Raw genomic sequence first — 23,299 nt, forward strand, 5'->3', positions numbered from 1 at the left:
TATCATATGGCTTAAGGGATGAGATACACAATGCTAATTCCTGTGAATCTGAACACTTAACCTGATGCCTTCAGCATCCTTTCAAGATTAAATTCCCTTCACTTTCTCCTCCCTTTGTGAAAGGGAGAAAGGTATCACTAAAAGAAATGCTGGAGGCTTGACATCTCTTGTCACTAGTTCTAAATCCAGTTGTCAGACTATCTCCTTGGGATAGTCACAAAAGTCATCATAGTAAAACTGTTAATTAAAAACAAGGACATTTTGTGTAGGTGTAACTGTCAGCATCATCACATCACTGTTCTTTATCCCTCCCTTCTTTTCTTTCTTTCATAATAGCAGCAAAAGACCTCATAACCAGGCTGTTGATAGTGGATCCCCAGAAGCGCTACACAGCACGACAAGTACTTCAGCACCCTTGGATAAGAACAGCTGGAAAAACTAACAACAGAAATTTGCAAAGGGAAGTGACAATAAATATTGAGCGTCATTTCCGGGCCCAGCGCCGAAAGGAAGTTGCAGAGGGGGACACTTGAAATGTCTTCAAGCATTTAGTCTTCGTTTTATTGATTAACAAATGATTTAAATTTTCTTTTTTAAACTAATTGGGTGTTTAATGTATAGCTGTTGCTGTCCACTGCCATCTTCTTTTTTTTTTTTTTGATTCTGAGATTCTAAGATTCTGAAGAATGACAGAGATCAAAGTTGCATCCACTGCCCTCTGACATTACTTGAGAGTCTCTCCCCTCTATTGACTGCAATGGGGACTAGATATTTCTGGGAGAGCATCATTCTTTTCTTTAAATAATGATTTGGGCTATTATGTTACAAAATGTATGTCTTTTAGCTAACAAATATCTGCTTCTGTGGATGTCACTAGCAATGACTGTGAAATGTTTTGTCTTGTCTCTTTTGGTGTGACATCTTCCATAGGTTTTGTATTTATAATGTTTTGTGTTTATAATGTTTTCAAAATAGCTGTCTGCATACGCATCCTGTACTAATTCTCTAAACTGGCTTTTCACCAATTTTTGCTAGCGATGGAGAAGGTGAAGGAATAAGAAATGTAAATATATTTTTTAGATATGGGATATGCTAAATAGGCAGCAAGATACTATTTATTAAGTTTTGAGGTAGGAAAAATTCTTATAGACTAAGTCAGATATGTTATGATATCTCCCTTGATAACACCTTTGTTCTCATGGACAGGGCAATGTTTCTGTTAAACTATAGTAGTGCTGTGTAGTATGGTAGTTTCATTTGTTTGAGAAGAAGTAGGATGACAACACTGCTGATACCTATTTATGGAATGATAACCAAAGCATTTTTTTCATTCATATTCCTTTTCTTTGAAGCTATCGATGTACATCTATGACTCTTCCATGCTGATGGAGAAGAGAAAGCTGGGAAGCTGCTTTTATGACTTAAGTTAACCCTTAACTTCATGGTTCCCTTTCATTAACACACTTCACTGCTGAATTGCTTTTATACATTTTTTCAGTGTAGTTTAAGTTTTTTTTTCCCCTGTTGCCTTCCCTAGGGACTTTTCTCCTTGCTTCCATGAGAATGGGAAATGGGATAAAAATACATTAAATCCAACTTTGAGAAAAACAACAACTTGTTGGCTATGGAAATGTCTCCCTGGGAAAGTGTCAGATGCTTCATATGTTTTTTGTAATTTGATTGGACGCAGTTTTAAAGAAATCTGGGGCAGGGGGAAGCTGCGGAAACACAGTCCTGAGAAGGGTCATGACCTAGAGCAGCTTTTGAATCTCAGGATTTTTGGTTAACTTATCAAATCCAACAAGCATTTGAGTTGTCTGTTTTATAATGCTTTGTCCATGAGTTCCGTGTGCTAGCAAATAATATTGCTAAAATATCAGTGGTATTAGCACTGAATTCATAGTTTGTAGAAAAGAATGAGGGTATTTTACAATTGCAGAGCTGCTGCTCTGCATGTGTGTTTCATGAGAAATATCTGAAGCATTTCAGAATAGTAGACCATTTTAATAACTGCATGAACCAGAATATTATTTTTGGTGAGTGCTAATATTTTGTGTGAACTTTCTGAATTACCAAAAAGTGTGGGGTACTGTCATCATGTTTCTGTTTCAACTTGTGACAGTTTGGTTGTGAGAATGATTTATGAAAGTAGAGACAACGTGGCTCTTAAAGTAGAAATACTCTTTCAGTTGAGCTGGCTTGTTTTTTAATATATATTGAAATAAGGCTTGCTGTGGAGTTAAAGAATTTGTGGAACAAACCAGTCAAATCTTTACTGTATGCCCAAGTGGTATTTACATGATATGTCATACGTCTGCTTTAGAGGCCCTGAGTCAGGAAGACTTTTACTTTTCTTGAAAACAGGAATGGATTTAAGTGCTTTCCTGGGTTAAGGCTATATGTAACCTCATATTTTAAATGCATTACGTGGTCTTTGAGTACTAGTAATAATCTCTCTTCTGTTAATTTAAGTCTGTTTTGGATAGGAAACTGTGGTAAAATATCTTCTAACTTGCAATATTATATTTTGTAATTCTCTTATTTTTAATACAGTTTCTTAGGAATAAAATCTGAAGTGACAAAAAGAATATCAGCAGTGAATCTGATAGTTTAGGGATTGTGTTACGAGTTGCCTTTTTCACCTTTAAGAACCTGTCTACAGCCTTATTCATAGTGCAGAAGATAGAGAATTTGCTTGTAATGAATATAGAAGTAACTATTTTTTCAAAGATTTTGTTTTTCTCTGAAGTTTTCTGCGCCCCAGACGGGCTAAGCATGGACTGTGCTGCGTGCAATTACTGTATCTGTAAGTACAGACACTGCTGTGGCGGTGCTGAGGGACTGGTTTGTTGGTGTTGCTATCAGACCTGTGGCATTAGGCCCTCCAGGTTGGAGGCTGAAAAAGCTTCCAGGTGCTTCTCAGGGGTTTTGCCTCTTTCTTTCTTCCTCCTATTTAGATATTTCTTCTTTCCTTCCATTGCTTCCAGTGTTCTTTTTCTCTCTCTGTGCTGCCCTAAGGAGTCCAAGTTGCCAGTCATTATGGTTAAAGTTACTTGAAGTAGTGAGAACACCTGATTTTGGTGAGCTCAGCCTCAAACGTTGCTTGCTGATAAAAATGGTGAAACATTTTGAGCATCCTTGGAAGCTGATGTTACTAGCTTTATGCATCATAAACTTTCCTTTGCTGTATTAGGAGTTTCTCAACATTGAGTCCTGACTTCTAGTGACTCCCTGTGACTAATAAGCAGTAACTCCAGTACACTTTCCGTTGTCTGAAAATAAAGTGGTCCCTGGATGTGTCCCTCCATTTGTCCACCTAGGTCAACTTCTTCACTTTCACTTATGCGATTATGTTTCATTGATCCTAGACCTCACCTACCTATTTTCTATGACCTATCATCTACCTACTTTTATCTACCTCTCTTCTTCTCTTGGTTGACTCCCACTACTGAAAGATGATGAATTCTTTACATATTAATGTTTTTCTTTGGGACGCGTTGGCCTTAGGATTGCATAGTGCACAACTTCCTTAAAATGAACAGTGGAAATTTGGTCCTTGTTTGTATCTTTAGTCACTTAATATTTAAAAACGTGTCCTCAAGACTTATGATTTAAACTTGGCAGTACAGCAGAGACTCTGTTTCGTCTGGGACACAGACACTCTAACTTCTTTTATTCAGGGACCCCTCTTCTTCAGTTAAGATTTGTTTAGCTAGTCTGTGGAATTGCTGAACTCAAACCCCATTGTATCTGCTGTCTCTGTTCTGACTGACATTATAGGTGGATTCCTGTATTTTTGTTACTGCAGTTTTGGCTGTGGGGTGAAAGAGGGATAGTGGGATATTATCCTCTGAGCTTGGGCCTTTTGGGATATAGTCCTATTGTGAAAGTGAACTTTCTGGAGTTGACTGCTAGCTTTTCTATGAGTATCCAGATTGGGGTAATATTCAGTCTGCTTGAGAATATAGTAAATTTGCTGTGCTTATGAACTGGTATTCCCAAAGACAAACATCAGTCTGAAATCTTCCTCCTGTAATTTCTTCTGTCACCTAGATTTCTCTTAATTTAAGCAGCATATAAAAAATGCTTTTAATGTTCCAGGACATGTATTTATATGTCCTTTCCAAGTCTACCTATGATTCTATGATTCTGTGATACCAGTATGACCCTTTACTGTTGATGTCCTTGCTCTTAAAGGGACTATGGGCACTTTAACTGGGCTAACAGTGTATGTTTGCACTGTTTGTTCTACAACATGGTTTATTTGCAACTGGGATGAAGGTGTCATCTTGTAAATTAAATCCTTTATAGACTTAAGCAGAAAAGTGGTTGTTCCTTCCTCCGCCCCACCACCCAATAAAGGCAAACTATATAGTGCATGTTAAAATTCAATATTCTTTTAAATAAATTGGGGAAAAAATTGTGTGGCCAAGTATTTTGAGATATTTTTATTTTCTTCTGACATTTTATCTCTTTAGGAAGTGCTTGTTTTAAAAGATTTGTGATGTCTATGAGTATTGTGTGTACCTTCATTTACAATTAGAAGGACCCTTCTAATGCTGCAGAATACTTACAGGTGTGTTTTCCTTTGCTACTGTGTGCAGTCTCATTAAAATCAATGCAATTTTTTGCAAAACTGGAGCTGCGATTCATTTGGAAACCATTTTTGTCCCTGTACTGCATTAATCGTGTCCTCTATATTAGAGCAATCATGACAAGCAGAGCTAGTTTCATTAAAGATTAGTGCACACAGGAATAAATTCTCCTATCATTAATTCTAATTCTGTAAAATTCAGGTTTGTTTAGAAAAGCATTTGATTTGTTTGTGGAAACAGACATTCTAGTTGAAATTGGGTTGATGCAAAAGTGACGTTTTCAAAGGACACAGTTTCTTAGCTGCTTGTGTATATTTCAGTTCTGTTGTTAAAGATGGTATTTTCCTGCAGGCCTGCGGTATCAGCTGAAGCAGTGGAAAATAAAATGCACCTAGTTGACGGTGTTGTTGAAGAAGCTGCCTTCTCTAGATGTAAACGAGTGTAATAAAGTGGCTGCCAGTGAACACCAGTACAGACTGTCATTTATACATATTGGTAATTAAAAAGGCCACAGCCTCCCCATTATTCTTAGAATAACTGTAATCTGTTAGGAATGACTGACTTTTATGATAATCATAGAAATTGTGGTGCATTTTAACAGTCTGCATGGACAGCTAGTTAAACCTGATTTAATGCTTTTCAGTTAGGACTGAGATTTAGCTGTGTTTCCGGTGTTACTACTTGTTTAAACCATTACAAGTAATTAATTTTTTTTTCAAATGGGCCATTAAAGTCGTCATTGTTACATGCTGTTTCTTTGGAAAAGAAGAGATGACCCCTTGCACAGTCCAGTTTGCTGATTCATTCTGTTGCTTTGAGTTATAAACAGGTGTTGTATTCCTGTAAAATTTTATCTTTTGAAATTAGAGCTTTTTTGGTAATGTGAAAATTGGAAATCCAGAAAAAGCAATGCTCATAACCTTAAACTCTCACTGGGAAATATATATTTCTTTTCTGAATGCAGAAACAGGAAAAAAAAGTAGAGCTGGAGCCATCTGAAAATTTAGAGAAATACCATATTATTCCTGTAGTAAGTGTTTCAGCAATTACAACAATACAAATATTTGATGTATTGATAACACTGAGCCATGCAGGACATTGCTGAGTACATGCTACAACAACTGACTTATGGAGTTGAGTTTACCATATTGCATAAGGATTGTTCCTCCTAATCACATGAAAAATGTGATACCTCATAAACAAAAGGTTATTCTTGGGTCGTCATAACTGTTAGTTAGTAAATATAGAGTTCAGTGACAACTGCTATATCTTAAGGGGGCATTTCTTATGAAGAATTTCAGTGTAGAACATTTTAGATAATGTTTAATGTCAAGGATTTCAGCAGTGGAGACAATTTTTCTAGAAAATGAAGTGTATGATCATTAATTGCTATCATAAGTTGTCAAGCAAGCCTTATTTCTGGATTTTAGTGCAATTTTGTGATCCTAACCACCATTTGCAGTGACCCACCTTGCAACACTGACAGTTTTGGTGACATTGTAATGCTTCAGTATATAAGCGTAAGTATATATTCAACAGGCTCAGCAGAAACCTATGTGCCTACTGTAAGGATGGAACCAAATGGATCAAGTACATTTAGTTTACTTCAGCTTTGCTGGGAGCACACTGGCCAAATAATGTTCATGTAGTGGCTGATGGGTGAAAGATGTATTTTTGACCAGTATTTCAAGTGGAAGTGTAATATTGTGTCCCTAAAAATGCGAGCCTGTTGGCTGTTTGGATGAAGGCCAACATGTGTCCTGGTAGGATGTTATTTCCATGTATGTAGAGAAAGATACCATGTAAATCAGCCCGTCACTGTTAGAAGATATGATTAGCAAAGAAAGAAATTGTAAAAGAAAAAAAAAGAAAAAAACCAACCCAAGAAAACCCAAAAAACCAACAAACAAACAAGGAAGACAAGGAGAAGCTGAAGAAAAACTCATTTTTTTCCAAAATGTTTTATTTTCTTAAGTAAATCAGTGCTGTGGACAAATCTAACAAAGCTTTATGAGTGAAATAAAAAAATGTGTTTTCCCTTGCTGCTATGTAACATTACTGTCCTGGTTCCCCAGTTATTTCTATGTGTCTGGGGATATATGATTCCAAGCAGATACTATAGCAACCACTAGCATTATCCCATCTGGATCGTTATTCCCAAACAACGGGACAGGAGGAGAATCCCTTAAAAGAAATAAAAGCAAAACTGCTCCTCCATGTAAATAACAATGAACAATTATGCAGCCACTCAAGAGTTTTATGGAAGTTTATTTTAATGCTTTCATAACTCACGCAGTTCATTTTTGAGGGACAAATAGTCAGAGCTGGAGGTTAGAATGTGACAGCAAGAAACACCTCCTGATGGATGAAATCTCACATACACTAATGGCAAATGACTGGTAACAATGTAAAATCAAAGTGTTCCAAATCCTGCATTTAGATGCACAGTTGACCTGGGGAAAAGTTGCAGGAAACATGAGGAAAACTTGAACAAAGAATTGTGGATAAGATCCTTAATGAGCAGGAAAATGAATTGGTCCTCTGATTGCTAAAACAGACCACTGAATGTGATGGTCACTGAAAATGATCCCATATTTATTTTATGATGACATAATTCTTTGACTTCTGAGGATGGGATCTTAAAAGCCACAAATAAAGCTTTTAGATTATCACTTTCTGTGAAATAATAGTACAATTTAGGCCTTTACAGTAGTCTTTTAATAACCTACCCTCCATTTAATTTTTTTTCCTGCTGACTATTAATCATTTTTCTTAATAGAAAGCAGAAAAAGATTTCTATGACATTATACTAGTCTCCCATGTACTTGCCATCAGCAAACGTCCCCCCGCGAGTGTCTTCCAAAATGTATATTTTGATATTACAAGATCTGCTGATGCTTCTGAGGGCATTCCTGAGTGTTTCAATGGATTTGAGCTGGTATACATTGATGGAGGCTTTTGCTCCTTAATTGCACATAACTTTTGCTTGAGGCTTTTGAGATTAGCAGGTTCCTTGGGGCTGCATATGTTTTAATGATATAAATGCTGTATTCTGTGGTAGCTGGAGCTATCTGCCAGTGTTACTACTTTTCCATGTAGCAGAAAAAAGAATGCATCATTCAAAATGAGCTATCAAAACCAGTGCCATCAGATTGTTGTTATAATGAATCAGTAATGGGACTGCTATGAATTGTACCAAGAACTAAACAGACTTTACAGGGAGGATACTTTGGATGAACTCTTGGACAGATCTTGCAGGAGGGATCCTGTGAAGTGACAAGTATTCAGCAGCTTCATTCTGCCAAGGTAAATCACCAGGAACCCGGATTTGATTTTGTTTTCAATGTCAAATACACTGACAATGGAAGAGTAAGGAGGGAACAGCTTCGCTTTTTAAGCTGAAGCCTCTTCATTGCCAGGTCACAATGGTTTGGATCTAGGGAATTTTTATTTTTTTCATACCAGTCCGAACTGTATTTTGTGAGTCCCAAAACAGAAGCTTTTCAGTTCACATAGGCATACACATTTGCAATTTTGAATGGGAAGGTTCCGTGTGGCCTGAATAAAAATCCTTATTTTCGTTGGTATATTAGCTATTGTACTTAGTTATTTTACTTGTTTTCAGGTGTGCTTTTTTTTTGATGAAAAATGAAACTCGCAAAGCAGGATCTATATTTAATCCCATATAACCACAGATATTTAAGTTTTCAAGGTGACATTTACTTTATATATGCTTCTTTGGAAAGAGATCTTTTGTATTGCTGAGATGTGTGGATGTTTTTTGTTAACATGAAGCTTTCCTACATCTATGTTAGCTAGTAATAATAGCAGTGATGCTTCTGGGGATCCTTGGAGGCCTTAATGAACTTTAGCTCTTCTTTATTATTAGGTATGAATGCCTTAATGCCTCAGTGAATGGCTTTGCAATAGGCCTTCTATAAAAGCACAGTAACCTGAATTCCTTCCTGAGGGGCATTTTGGAGCATGGGGTGCAGGACAGCTGGGATCCAGGATTCACTCCTTCTCTGCCAGTGAGCTGGTCCTGGTCTGGCTCTGGTGTGGGCAAAAGGGCTGGTGTGGAGGTCTGGAGGTCAGAGGCTGCTGCCGTCCTGCTGAGGAACAAGAGGGGCTTTATGAGTGCAGAATGGCAGTGATGTTTAGTTAGAGCAAAGCCCTGCTTGACATCAGTCTGTCATCTCACTGCTGCAGCCGTGGTCCCCAGCTGCCTTGGGTCAGGGTCACCCTCTGTCCTTGAAATCCTTCCACTTCACCTTTGCCGTGTCCAACTTTGAAACCTCTGCTACTAACAACAGTGAGAATAGTACTTAGTAAGCACAGCGATTCATGTATTCAAAGCTCTTCACAAACATTAACTAATTAAGCCTCAGCAAGTCCTTATGAGGCAGGTATTTATTCCAGCTGAGTGTTTGCATTCACAATTAAGAATACGCCAGACATAATCCTGCTGTCAATCAGCCTAATTGACTTAAATGTCTAATTGGGTAGATTCTTCCAAGTTAGTTCAGTTTAAAAAAGGTTAGCCTGGGGAGGGCAATTATACAGAGGAGAAAAACAGAGTGCAAGAGGAAATCCTCAGCCAGGGAAAGGCAGAGGCAGCTGTCAGTGGTGGTTTTAAAGACAGTCAGGGAGACAGGAGCTGTTTTGTTATTACTGCAAAGTATCTTCCAAGAAGCTTGAATTAACCTGGAATTAAAAAGTCAGTCTTTGTAAGTGAGCTTGTTTCAACAGGAGAAATGCAAAGAGAAAATCCCTAGTAGCAGCAAGGAGTAAAAGTTTCTCAAGGCAAATGTTATAGTGTGCCTTGGCATAAGAAGTTTATGGAGCTGAGGCTTTAGCAGCTCTGAGGCAGAAATGTCTGAGATTCTAACTAGGCAAAGGGATGGAAACTTACAAGCCTCTGTTGAGCAATTGCTGCCCCCAGACTGAGTGCATCAGTTCAGCAGTCCTCACAGAGCCTGTGCTGCTCTGCTTTTTGTGGCATTTCCTTTGTTTCAGTTGGGCCCTAGGGAACCAGGGGAGAGCACCAGGGGAGGGAGGGATGCTACTCTTTGCACAAGCCAAGATTCCAAGATTCCAACTTCCTCATCTGGAGGTTTGTTTTTTTTTTCTTCCTCATCTGGACCTTTTTTTTTTTTTTTTAATTAGAGAATGGTGGCTTCCCTTCATATCTTGCAGCAGGCCAGCATGTAACCTATTTGAGGCTAACATGCACCAACATAAACATTTCCTTTCCTACTGCCATGTGAGCGGTAGTATCTAAAGTGGCAGTAGATGGTACTCACAAGATGAAACATCTTCTGTCTGGGACAGCCTGTTTATCCTGGAGAAGAGGAGGCTGAGGGGAGACCTCATTGCTCTCTACAACTACCTGAAAGGAGGTTATGGAGAGGAGGGTGCTGGACTCTTCTCCCAAGTGACAGGGGACAGGACAAGAGGGAATGGCCTCAAGCTCCGCCAGGGGAGGTTTGGGCTGAACATTAGGAAAAAATGTTTCACGGAAAGGGTCGTTGGGCACTGGAACAGGCTGCCCAGGGAAGTGGTTGATTCGCCTTCCCTGGAGGTGTTTAAGGGACGGGTGGACGAGGCGCTGAGGGGCATGGTTTAGTGTTTGATAGGAATGGTTGGACTCGATGATCTGGTGGGTCTTTTCCAACCTGGTGATTCTATGATTCTATGAAATGAGTTTAAAGTCAGTTGGAAATTGAATGACAAGTGGAAATTTTTAGTTATAACCACATATATGAATGCACATTGTAAGTATTTTATATATGATAGATACAGTGAATGGATACAATTGTTACTTGCTCTTCTTAGCCAGCCAGATACTGCGGTGAGCACTACTGAACAGATCCACCAGACTTCGGCAGCAAGTCTGGGCCTCGTGTAGTCAGCTCCCTCCTCTGCACTTCACAAAGCCTGGGCTGTATACCACACACTTGTGAGATGCAGTACCCTGAGCTTTGGGCCCAAGCACTGCAGGTTCAGCCTATCTGCTTGCAGGGGTGTGGAGAAGGGAAAAAAAAATAAATCACAAATGAGAGACCTAAGGAGGCAAATGTTGCCAAAGGAAAGTCCCAGGCTTGCTTACCTGTCATAGCCTCTCAAACATTTTCAGTAGCTCTCCACGGAACTAGATCTTTCAGGAGTTCGCCACTCCATCTTCTTCCAAGTTAAGATGCCTCCTGTGGCATTCCTGGCTAGCCTGTTCTCTAAAAGCATGAAAAAAAGATCCTGTATGCTTTTCAGGCAATATGTAACAGTATTTTGCTCTTCTTACTGCCAGAAAGTGATTCCTAATTTGCCTCTTGCCAAGTGAGTGTCTGTCTTGCCAAAACCTTAGCTGATTGCTGCTGCTCACATACAGAAGAGGTTTAGAGAACAGGTTATTCCCTTTTTCCTTGTGCGCCTGAAGGCTGTTCTCTCCACAGTCACTCCTCTAGAGATGTTACGGTGCTGGCTTATGCCTTCAGCTCGAAAATATTTGGGAGACGTTTTGACATTTTGATGTCCTTAGTCATGTTCTGCAATAGTTTTGCTGTCCTTCTCTCAGCTGTTAACAATGGTGTGAGCTGATCAAGCTTGCAGTGGGACGGACAGCTATGCTTCATCTTATTTTACTGCTTATACCTCATTTCAGTGCTGTGTGTAAGCACTTTCCAGGTTGGGTCTTGCCTCTTGTTTTGCACCAGTCTCATTCCTTTATGTGTGGCTGCAACACATACAGACCTTCATAACTTAGGGCATTGCTGCTGGAGAAATACTTCTGAGAACTGGGTCTTAATGGGCTTTTAATGAAGATTTAAGTACTTAGATCAATTGTATGAGTCTTAAGAAAAAGGAGGTCTACAAAGATTATTTAAAGTACCTTCTGTGGGGTGGCACAGAGACCCTGCAGGGTGGGCTGTTGTGCTAGAGGTATTATTCAGGATGTAAACAGCATTTACAAAGTGTGTCTCTGTTTAAAATTTCACTACTGAAAACAATCCTTGTGGAAATTCACAATGAAAGTGAGCAGCAACTAAGATTTTTGCAGTTTCTGTAGAGAAGCCATCTTCTTGCCTGCATCCTGTTTTAGAATCTGCAAACTTGGCTTTAAAAAATGGATGTGGCTACAGATTCAAGCTGTCAAGTGTTACAATATGAAATGCATCCCAGTGGAGGAAAATGACAATATGAAAAAGTATGTTTAGGAAATGATATGGCTTAGAAAACTATATTAACCTGTTGAAAATGGGCCCCTCACCACAAGAAGGATGTTGAGGCTCTGGAGCGAGTCCAGAGAAGAGCAACAAAGCTGGTGAAGGGGCTGGAGAACAGGCCTTATGAGGAACGGCTGAGAGAGCTGGGGTTGTTTAGCCTGGAGAAGAGGAGGCTGAGGGGAGACCTCATTGCTCTCTACAACTACCTGAAAGGAGGTTGTAGAGAGGAGGGAGCTGGCCTCTTCTCCCAAGACAACAGGACAAGAGGGAATGGCCTCAAGCTCCACCAGGGGAGATTTAGGCTGGACATTAGGAAAAAAATTTTCACAGAAAGGGTCATTGGGCACTGGAACAGGCTGCCCAGGGAGGTGCTTGATTCACCTTCCCTGGAGGTGTTTAAGGCACGTGTGGACGAGGTGCTAAGGGGCATGGTTTAGTGTTTGATAGGAATGGTTGGACTTGATGATCCGGTGGGTCTCTTCCAACCTGGTTATTCTATGATTCTATGATTCTATGAAAATATTGCTTTACGTTTTGTGACATCAAGAACATTTATGTCAAAGTAAAATCCAATAACGTTACTGTGTTTTAAAAGCAAATGCTGCTTTTGTGATCACCCATCTCTTGTGAACAAAGGAACAGTGGTTTAAAGCAAAAAACATCTGAATAAATTCGAATTTCAGAAGAGCATTAGGCATGAGACAGATAATTTTGTGTTTGTTCTTTTTTTTGTATTCTGATGAAATGTCTACGATGATGCTCATCAAAAGCCAGCTAACACATGGAAAAATGGATAAAATGTACTCAGGTAAAAAGTTTTGAATTAGTGTGGGCTTACCTTTTCAGTGTTCTTTTAAAGTTGTGCCCTTGCAAGTTTAGGAAACTAAAGTTTAATGCTACATTTTGTTATACAGCACACCCGGACACGTGCACGTTGACTCTAGTGATTGCATATGTTTGTACTTACATAATTTTTTCAAGTGATGTTGACTAGTCCCAGAAACTATACTTCTCACAGCACAAAACACTCAAAAAGAATTTTTGTATTAACTAAAATGTTAAAGGTTTACAGTGCTGCAGTGTCTTGAAGTGTCTCTCCAAGTTAAGAGCCTTTTAGGTTATTCTAGCTTTACTAAGGCATTTCTGATATTTTAGCGAAAAATACTGCCTCTCAAGTTGTGACTGTATTTAGGCAAAGTGACATTCAGAAGATGAGCAGGACAAGTACATGCTAGATGTATTTATCACACATTTGTAGTATTTGTCACAGCTAGGGCTGTAGGACCTGCCAGCTGGTCTGTTTACAGATTATAGAAACTGTTCTTTCTGAGCTCATAAGGAAAATGAAAGGAGAAAGGAAACAGAAATGAAAGAGGAGAAAAAGAGAGGTGAAGGACTGCATAACCTGAGTGAATGCTATTGCCATGGTTCCCATGCCCTGACAAGCTAAATATACATTGGGTGACTCGGACTCGCATATTGGCTGATGTTGCACTGCCAGGCTGAGCTCACAGGTGTTTGGTGAAGGCTGCTCGCTCCCAAGTTAGCCCTGCCTGACCTTTTCCTCCTTCTTGCTCATGCTGTTGTGAGATCTTTGCATTTATTAATAATTCGGGTAATTGGTGAGTTCACTTGCCTGCTTGATAAGGTCCCCTGTGCCAGGCAGAGTGTGCCTTCCTTGCACCCATTTCAATTTTCCCTTGGATTGTGCCTTCCTTGAACCCATTTCAATTTTCCCTTGGATCCATTCAGCTCTTGTAAAAACTCCTCTGAGCGATATACTAAAAGCACCGGAGCTTTGTCTTCCTTCGCATGTGGATCTCATGGCATAGCTGCTGGGAATTATTTGTTAGACTGGCACACACCTTTTTCATCTTAATAGAAGTGTGCATTTTCTTTTTCTTCCTGAACACTTCCATGAACAGCTAGTAACACTTGTATAAATTATTTCCCACAGGGCTGTCTCCCTTGCCAGGACCGATTTATTTAATGTATTCCTGCTTCAGGCAGCTGGAGGATACACACAGAAACCCCACTGCACTCAGGAAGGTGTTTTCTGGTGAGCATGCCCTAGGGAATGCAATGAGTGCAAAATGCCAGGCAAAGCTTGGGAGCTGTATGTGGAAAAATTACCAATGAACGCATGTTAAAAGCTCAGTTTCATGCCTCCGGATTTTCAAAGCTTTGGAGAAACATCCAGGCAAAGCCTGTGAAGCACCCTGTGTAAAAGTGAACTGATAGTGGCTGGAAGGTAGAAATGAGGAGGTAGTGCCTATTGCTGCCCAGGCCAGTGGCACTGGACCTGCCTTGGCTTGCTGATGGCTTGGGGGGGTGTGCATGGAGGAGGGGCACCTTGCTGTGCAATGCAGCACATTTGAGATGGTGCTACTTGCCCCCCATAAGCAGCAGGGCTGCTATATCAGGACATGGGGAGCTGGAGGAGTAATTAGTTGTCATGAGAGAGACCAGAGGCTTGCTCTGTCAAAGCCTCTGCAGCCCTGCAATTTCAGCCAGTCCCACTGTGCAGAAATGTGCAGAAAACCCACACTGTGACTTCCCTCTTCCACAACATGTCTACAATACAGCATTTTGTTTAGTGCTGTTTTACTGGCTGTGTTTTATACAATAAACACAAAGGAATTTTGCCCGGCTTATCTGTACAACTATTTGCGCAGCCCTAGACTTGTGATTTTTTCCTTTATCTTCAAATATTTTCTTTTTATTACTATTTCTGAAGGAGAGCAACGTGGCCAGGGAGGCCACCGGGTGGTGCTCTTGGCGCAGGAATAGAGGGACTTGGGAGATGCAGGGTGCGGGTGTCTGCACGGGCATTAGCTTCATAGAAAAGTTTGGGTTTGGATGAGACATTAATTTTCAGATGAACTTTGACGTGAACAGCTGTTTCATTCCAGGATGCACAGAAGTCCCTTAACTTTGAAATGAGTCCAGAAAAGGCAGTTTAAATACTGACATTTTCTTCCAGTGCCTCCAAAGGGAGGAAAAAGTGGTTTTATAATGGAGATCTTCTTGATACCCCCATCAGCAGGGGTGGGCCAGAGGATGGCTGTAATGATGCCTCTGCTTCTGTGTGAGAAAGGACTGTGTGCTTGGGACTGTGTATGCTCATGCATGCATGAGCATGACTTCTGGGACATGTGCCACAGCTGAAAACACCCGGCGGGTGTGAATACTTGATATATTTGTTCTCAGTCTCCCCAGGGAAAAATGCTGAGAAGACTTCTTCCCTCTGCCTGCTTCTCTGGGAATCCTTTTGCACGTTGCTAGTCCCAAGGGGCTGCCCTGTGGGATCTCACCCAGCGCCAGTCCTGGTGGGGAGGTCCCAGTGGGGAGGTCCCAGTCCAAGCAGGGATGTTCCAGCTCTCCGAGAAGCACATGCGATCTCCCAGTTAGGCCACTCAGCTTCCTTTGAATGTGGTTGCAAAGCCAGTCTTCTCTCCTTCTCCCATCAACGTGCCTCAATGCTTTCCTGTTAAGAAACACCATATCCTGTTTTCTCCTGTCGTGATTTCACTGGTGCAAACCATGCCTATAACAATCAACCTTCAGCAGCAAATGACATCTTGCATTTTTTTACAATTGGAAGGCTCAGCCATTTTGGCCACTGTTTTGCCCCCACCTCCCATTCAGCTTGTTCTTTTGAGATCAACATCAAGATTTGTGGCCATTGCTGAGACGAGCAGAAGAGTTGTCAGCATTGTGCCATCTGGTGCCATCAGATACCAGGGAGGATCCAGACAGAGGTGAACAGGGTATGGTCTTGTAAGTCATGTCTCTGAGTGATAAATAGGTTGAGGGTGGGTGGAGACACTGGAGATAAAATATGTTATTTTGTTCTGTATCTTACTAAGCTCTGTGGGCTTTTTTGTTTCCTCTGAGTCAGAGCTGAGGAGCTTTGTTCTTGTACAGTGCTAGGCATGACCTCTGTTGTTGAAGCTTGGACACTGGTCCTGGACCAGCCTTTTCTGAGCAGATGAAGCTGCTGTGGTAGGCAGGAGTCAGATGAAAGGGAGGTTTTATCCTCAAGAAGGGTCTCAGAGGAGGACTTAGGATCTCAGCAACTCTATCTTGACAACTCTATCCTCTACCTCCCTCCAGCTTTCAGCTTAATTTTCTTTCCGATGTCTTCCTTCCAGTAGGAGCAAATGCTTGATTTTGATGGCACTCTGCCTCTTCAAATTCCTGTGCTTGGCTTGCCCCCACATCCTCCAACATTATCACAAGAAGATGAGGCATCTGGCAGGGAAAACATCTTTGATGTGCCAGAGAGCAATTCTCTCCCTGCTGCAGGAGATGACATCCCAGTATGTGGTCGCTTTGGGCATGGAGCAGGTGCTGTGACAATGCTGGTCTTTCCAAATTACTCCCTGGGAGTAGATGTCCCAATACAGAAAACTGACCACCGGTGGTACTCTTGTAGTGAATTATGTTAAAACCAGACACCAGACAGAAACACCATGTGCAGAGTCATCCTTTAATGGTTCATCACTGCTCTTAACAAATGATCAGCCGGTGTCCAAGAGCAAATTTATTTCTTCCTTTATTTTTAGGCTATACCTAGGGAGCTTCAGGTATTTGTGTTTCTCTTGCAGTGGCTGTTAAAACAATTGCAGCCACCTCTGCTCCCTGCTTCTTTGGGGCATGCAGGAATTCTGCTGGGTTGGTTTTTTTTAGCCCAAGTTTTGAGACTTGATCTCTGAAGTCACAGATTTAAGCCATCCCACTGCTGCTGCCATCGATGGCTGCAGCAAGGCATCACTGAGGCACTGAGTGCAGGTCCTCGTCCCACACTGACTAAAGGGGCTGCGCACTTGAGTCTGGGGTTTGAGCCTGTGGAAGTAAGGGTCATCACCAAGCTCAGTGGAGTGCATTTGTTTTGTAAGGCGCATTGGCTTAGCCTTGCACTGTATAAAAAGCTTTCTGTAGAGGAAGGCTGTGAGGACAATGAAACTGTTCTTAGAGCTGAGTCAGGGTATGCAAACTCTTTGAGCACTGATGTATAGATAACTCACCTGATGCGATCATAGCATCCTATTTACTAAGGGTGTATGTGTAGAGATCCCTCACGGAAGGCAGATTTGCAGATATACTTGAACTCTGTGTAAACTCCACTTTTACAGTAAGTGTGTAATACACACAGCTCTGCAAACAACCATGCATAGACTAAGTTCCATAAGAGGCATAAAGGCTTCTCATTTTGGAGAAAATAAGTTTCTAGGCATTATCTTGGGCTTTTCTTGTGTCTACTGCTTGTCACAATAGTTTAGTTTTCCTTCACTGGCTCTGGCTTGCTTATAGTCTCACGTTCTCCATTCTTTAAAAGCAAAAAAATATAAAAGAGAATCTTTCATGGGCTTGTAAAACTTTGAAAGCATATATGGATATGATTTCAAGTCTGTTGAAATAAATAGAAATTTTTATGGATCTGATTTCAAGTCTGTTGAAATAAATGGAAAATTTTATGATGGATGAAAATTCATTCACCTTCTTTGGTAATCTGGCCCTCCAAAGGGGCATTACAAGGAAGAGCAGGTTCCCTGAGGGTGCTCCCCTCTGTTATTTGAGCACAAGACTTCGGTCAGGGTCCAAACTTTCCTGGGTCTCCTGAAGATGTGATCCCTATCAGCTGTGGAACCTGCGTGTATTCTTCCCATCATGATGCTGGTGGCTGAGATTAAAATGATGAGGAAAAGGAAATGGGTAAGTTCACTGAAGAGCCTATTAGTATGGAAAGAGGGGAAAAGACAACGGAAGGTACCAAGAAGGTGGTGTGGTAAGTGTTCATGCAGTATATTGTTCTTTTCACAAGAGGTCTCTCTTTCTTCTCCAAAGCTTGGGTGAGCTGAGTTTGCTAATAAAATGTCCAGCAATGATAGTGCTCCTCCCTGTTTGGTTTTTTTTTTTTTATATAATGTTTTGTATACTTAAAATGGCACTAGAGTGAGATGGGATATGTTTTGTACACTCCTCTGAGCTTTTTTTTTTTGTAGGTAATCCCTTTTAGCATGTATCCTTAGAATTTTTAGATTTTAAAATCAAATGGATTTGAAATGATCATGCTTGGACAGGAAATTGGTCATGTGACCTAGTAGACCCTCTCCTTCTTCCAGTGGATCAAGACTTTTCAGTTCTTGAGACTGAATGTACTGTTCAGTTGCAACTATTTCAAATATTTATAGTATTTCCAGAAACTTGAAGTACCAAAATGGCTGTGATGCTGGCTCCACAGGAGCTGAAACTAGTTTGGGTTGTAAACTATTACTCTTCCCATGTGTCTCTACTTTGTGCTTTTCTACTAGTTGTAGACTGTGCCCAAAAGTAGGACCCCAAGACCCCGAACCATCAACGGAGACCCTGTACAGGGCTATAGCTGGAGTGATGAAGTCAGAGGCAGAGAGTTGTGATCTGAGGTGGGCTGTGAGGCATAAGGCTTGATGAACTCCTCACAGGTATTCTTTTTTCTTGTGAAAATTCTCACTGCAAAAAAATGATACAAGCAAGGGGAGACAAATTTCTGTGAACTAACGAGTAGAATGGAGCTTGTTTTGAAAAGTTTCTGTTCTTTACTATAGGGGGAAGTTGGAGCACTTCTTGTGCTGGCAGTGCCTGAAGGACCAAGTCTTGCAGACACTGGCCCTTAGGGTGACTTGCTTCCCCTGTGGGAGATGAGCTGGCAGGACGATTTACTCCTGGCAAACAGCACTTTGTCTTCCCTGGTATGAGTCCTACAGTATCTTGTGTTTCTTTTTGGCACACACTCTTCTTGGTAAAAGGCACAACATTGGCACAACATAGGTCTTGAGTTTTCTATACAGGGATTTGATTGAGAGATACTTTGGTGGGCATTAAAAGTTTCCTCTGGAGGCTGGAGCTTATGTGTCCGCAGATGAAGGTTACACCAGTGTAGTACTGGCATAAGTAAGAGGACACTCGGATACTGAAAAGAATCATAATTGCACTGATTTGGTGGCATGGTAACTACATGGCCTGATTTGAATAATTGATAAGTAGTTCGCTTTAAAAGAAATTTCTTGTCTAGAACATACTTTTAATAAGAAATAATATTCTGCTGATGATCTTGAGGCAGTTCCGGGAACTTTTCACATGCATAGCTTAAGGAAAAAAAGCTACATATAAAATATAATTTGCTTTGCACACCTTGAGGCAAAAGTGGCTAGAACTCTATGAAAGCACAAAGAAAATATCTGTATTTGTGCTACAGGCATTTCCTACTTGGTCTGACCCTTCAGGCCAGAAGAACGATGAGGGTGAGCTTCCTAGACCTGCTATGCAGATTTTATTTAAAAGTAGGTCACTGCAGCACCTGAAAGTTCGTTAGTAGCTGTCAGCTCTCAGGCAGTTTGTTTTCTACATAGAAGAAAAAACCCAAATCTTACTGAATCCTATCATTTTTCAAATCTTGATTAACACCCAGTTGATACAGTTGATGTGTACAAATTTCTCTCTTTCTTTCTGTCCTTTTTTTTTAATGTTAGCTTTATAAATCCCCTGGCAAGACAGATGGTGGGTGTAAAGGAAAAAATTTCATTACATAGTTATGAGGGTTGTGATCAGACATATTCAAAAGTTGACAAGAATAAAATCTTCAGTATTAGTTCTTTTTATCTGTGTATATAGACCTGTTTGGGGGCAGGAGGGAGGTTTCCAAGTGGTCCCTGTTAGAGAATCAGCTGATCACACAAGTTCTGAAAAAACTTGGCTTACAGCAGTTTGTCTTATCCAGGCATGTTTGTGTTTGAGGCTGCACCTGTCTTGCCTTGAATGGATCATAAATGGCAATATGGTTCTGCTTGAAACTATAGAAACCCCTAAGGTTTATGTAGGTTTTAAATGTTGAGATTTGAGTCTATCTGTTCCAATTTGAAAAGGCACCTGAGTTTAAATGTCTAATCTGACTTCTTTCAGCTCTTAAGAAAAATAAAACAAAATTACTTTGAGAAGGAGTAAAATATAACATCTTAAAAGGAATCATCTTGGTGGTTTCTGGTTTTGCTCTGTTTGACTAGCTGGATAAGCACTTGAGCTCTGCTGGGGTTGGTTCATAAGATAAAGTTGTAATATGTTATCCCATATATATCTCTGATTATCATTTATGAGATGGACTATCACACCTGCTAAAGTGTTTCAACATAAAATGAAGCACTGAAATGGTGCTCTAAGCTTTCAGATAGTGGGGACAATTACCGCTGGGTGAATCACAGAATCATAGAATAGTTTGGGTTGGAAGGGACCTTAAAGATCATCTAGTCTGAACCCCCCTGCCATGGGCAGGAACATCCCACTAGATCAGGCTGCCCAAGGCCTCACCCAACCTGGCCTTGAACAACTCCAGGGGTGGGGCATCCAAGAATTTGTATCCATAAGCCTGATCCTCCTCTTATTTTCTCCTTTCAGTCAGGAAAATTTCTGTGTGTCACAGGGAAAACCTGCTTCACTCACATGTTTTAAATCAAATTAGGATCCAAGTGTTTTGTCGATTCATTATGGGCATCTAATAGACTGGCAATCAGTGAACCTTATATTCAGTATCAGTATTACCAATACAACAGATAAACCAAGGGACTAGATACTTACAAGATGTTAATTAATGCCTATAAATGCCCACACTCCCTCTTAAAACTAACCTTCCTAACCTTCTAGCAGTGCTGAACTGAGACTTGCCTACTGCTGTTACCACTTCTCTCCCCAGTGCTGCAAATTTTCATGAGTCTTTCAAGCTTTTTTCCAAGCTAATGCCTTTCGTCAAGTCTCTTGGGAATTCCCCACACTTTCCTGTTTAATCCATCTGATTGTTGCCTTAGGCAAATTTTGCCATTGTTAATTACCTTCTGGCAAGGTGAATTTTGGGACAGGTGACTTCTCATCACAGCTGTCTCAGGTATTTATTCATAAGCACTGTTGACTTTTGCATCCCTATCACATCATCCTGTTACCCAGGCGCAGGTACTCACCTATTGCTGTGATTTTAGTTTCTTCCTAAATTAGAAGTAAAAAAAAAAAATCTGTTGATGGAGGATTTTGAAACACCTGAGTGGCTTAGACGCACCAAACAGTGTCACTTTATGAAACTGGGACTCAAGATCCCAAGGTGCTAACAAGAAAGATGTGTGCTGTGATTTTTCTAAGGACGTTTGCAGCAAAGAACATCTCAAGTGAAAAATGCTGCAAGCTCTTTGGTGTGTGCACAGAGCATACAGTTTTAGATTTTATAGTCTCAGTGGGAGGACAATTTCTCTGTCCTACACATGGGAGCCTAAAGCAGAATATAGAGATCTGTTCCCCTCAGAAAAACAGCTCAGCCTGGCCAGAGCACAGACACTGCTCTTGCCACTGCTGTTTGCTAAGACTACGTATCCAAACTTCCAATCTGTCCTTTCCAGCTGTTAGCCATTCCCTCCTGTTGCCTGAATTTAGGCAATTATGGTAGGCGGGGATCACTGGACTGTGCATGCTGTGCTCTGTGCCTGGAGCTGGGAAAAGACCTGCTTTACTGCAAGTGATGTTTCAAGGAAAGTTCTCGCATTTGGGTTGGCAAAATGACCCCTCCTGGACACAGAGAGCCTTCGCTCGTGTCCCAGTCGGGATTGGTTCCTTGTGCCAGCACCCGGTTAGCATGTAAACTGTCCTTGCATTGACTCTGGTGCAGCAAGGATGCGTTAGGTAGCTTCCTTACAAATCTGTGTACTCAGGCACACAGGTGTTACTGAACCCAGAAGAATGAACAGATCCCCAGGTAGCAGTGCTATTGTCCTTATAAGTTTTTTCTTCTGGTGTTTTTTTTGTGAGAGAAGCAAGTGTTCACCGATTGTTTGTGCAGTCATATGTGTTTGCATTTTCATTTTTAAACAGAGTGCAAGAGGCTCTTTCTACTCTGAGGTGAGAAAGTCCTGCCAGAAAAAGTACTGAGCTTTGCAACTTCATGGGAATATAGAAGTATATGGAATGTGAAGCATAAAAACTGAATTTCCTTTCAAATCTGGTTGACAAGGAATGAGTCCATCTGATCTCTGTCAGCTTACCGTACAGAATAGTCTTCTGAGAGTATCCATGTAAGTGTGGAAGTCTAATGTTTCTGCTCGAGAGAACACATAAAAGATGCTCATTAAATAGATCCAGTATTGATAACCCTATTCAGACATCAGTTTAATAAACATCGGGCTGCTCTTAAGGGAGTATATATTCCATGAATAACCACACCTAAACCTCTTTAATTTTTGTGGTACAGGTCAGTCCTTCTAAGTTATCTGTTTTCCTTGGAGTTGATTAGATTTTGGTGTGTGCTTGAGTGAATCTTTCATTGAATTCAGTATCTGAGAGAATGATAAGCGTGCTTAATATCTTTACAAAGAATCCTAACTAAAATAATCCAGCTACTGTGGTCCAGAGACCTGTACTCCAAGGATATACTTCTCCTGCAATGAAGTGTTCTGACAGTACTCAGGGGATATGCAAGTGTGATAAAGCCCTTCCTAATAATGAGTTCTCATAATGTCTGTTCAGAGCTCAGAGGGAAGATAACAGGGAATAAGAAACCTCCCTGATCTCAATATTTCATTGTCCTGTTTTGGACCTGTGGCCTGTCCCATGATGAGAGCTCCTTGTGCTTTGTCTACCACCATTTTTGTCCATTGCAGAGGGAAATGCACAGCTCTACTTACTTAGGTAAAATGACAGATGAAATGCTAAAGAATGGCAAAGTGGCTGTTTTTCTTCAGCTTTAGCACTGTGGTCATGCAAGGTCCTCCTCCATTTCCTCCTCTCTCTCCATGTCTTGCTCTCCTTCTGCAGAGGATAGGGACATCACACGACCAATATGATCAAGTGAAGCCGTTTTATTGAGATTTTACATTACATTTATACCCCTCTTCAGAAGGGGCGAGCCGTGGTGTTACAAGCTGATTTGTCAGTTCTCCTTTAGCAGTAAACAATCATTGTTTACCTACAGTATTATGCTTTCCCATGAGAAACGGCTATGTGAGCACTCTGGTCTACAAAATAACAAGTCAAGGACTACTCGTGAAAATAACAAGTCAAGGACTACTGAGGAAAGCCTCCTGTGAGAAGTGAGAGGAGTACAAGGCAGAGCAACTTTCTGATAATACAGAGAGAAACCTTAAAGGCAACATGTCCTCTACAGTGACTAATTCTCTTACAAAGCTAACTTATTCAGGTGCAGAAGCTGGGTTGTGCACGTCTAAATATCCATGCCCATTTTGATCTAAAAACTCCTCAACATCCTTCCACTCTCCTTTTCACACTGTGTGATCTGCTTGCACAGCTTTCTGAGCTGAGCATTTTAATCACATTGCTGCAGGCAGTGAGAAGCAGGGATATCACATTCTTTTAACAATGCTTCTTGGGAAATACAAATAACTTGCTGGCTAACTCTCTTTTCTAGCACAATCCCATGAAAAGTGCACATGGATGTGGAGAAGGAATACTGGT

The 23,299-nt window shown here is 40.8% G+C and overlaps 2 protein-coding genes across 3 annotated transcripts in view; one reads left to right on the forward strand and one right to left on the reverse strand.

Annotated features, from left to right (window-relative positions):
- DCLK3 (doublecortin like kinase 3) overlaps positions 1–6,022 on the forward strand; it is a 31,829-nt gene extending 25,807 nt beyond the window's left edge. Inside the window, exon 5 of one of the 2 annotated variants that reach the window (XM_069859856.1) lies at positions 337–6,022. In XM_069859856.1, the coding sequence (XP_069715957.1) occupies positions 337–533 (197 nt within the window). In that variant the 3' untranslated portion in view covers positions 534–6,022. The remainder of the gene's footprint in view (positions 1–336) is intronic. The other variant, XM_069859857.1, reaches the window with a different exon arrangement.
- The window catches only part of STAC (SH3 and cysteine rich domain), a 598,932-nt gene that overhangs the window by 446,489 nt on the left and 129,144 nt on the right, over positions 1–23,299 (reverse strand). The window lies entirely within an intron of this gene.

The sequence above is a fragment of the Phaenicophaeus curvirostris genome, chromosome 6 (genome assembly GCF_032191515.1).
Source record: "Phaenicophaeus curvirostris isolate KB17595 chromosome 6, BPBGC_Pcur_1.0, whole genome shotgun sequence".
NCBI classification, from domain to species: domain Eukaryota; kingdom Metazoa; phylum Chordata; class Aves; order Cuculiformes; family Cuculidae; genus Phaenicophaeus; species Phaenicophaeus curvirostris.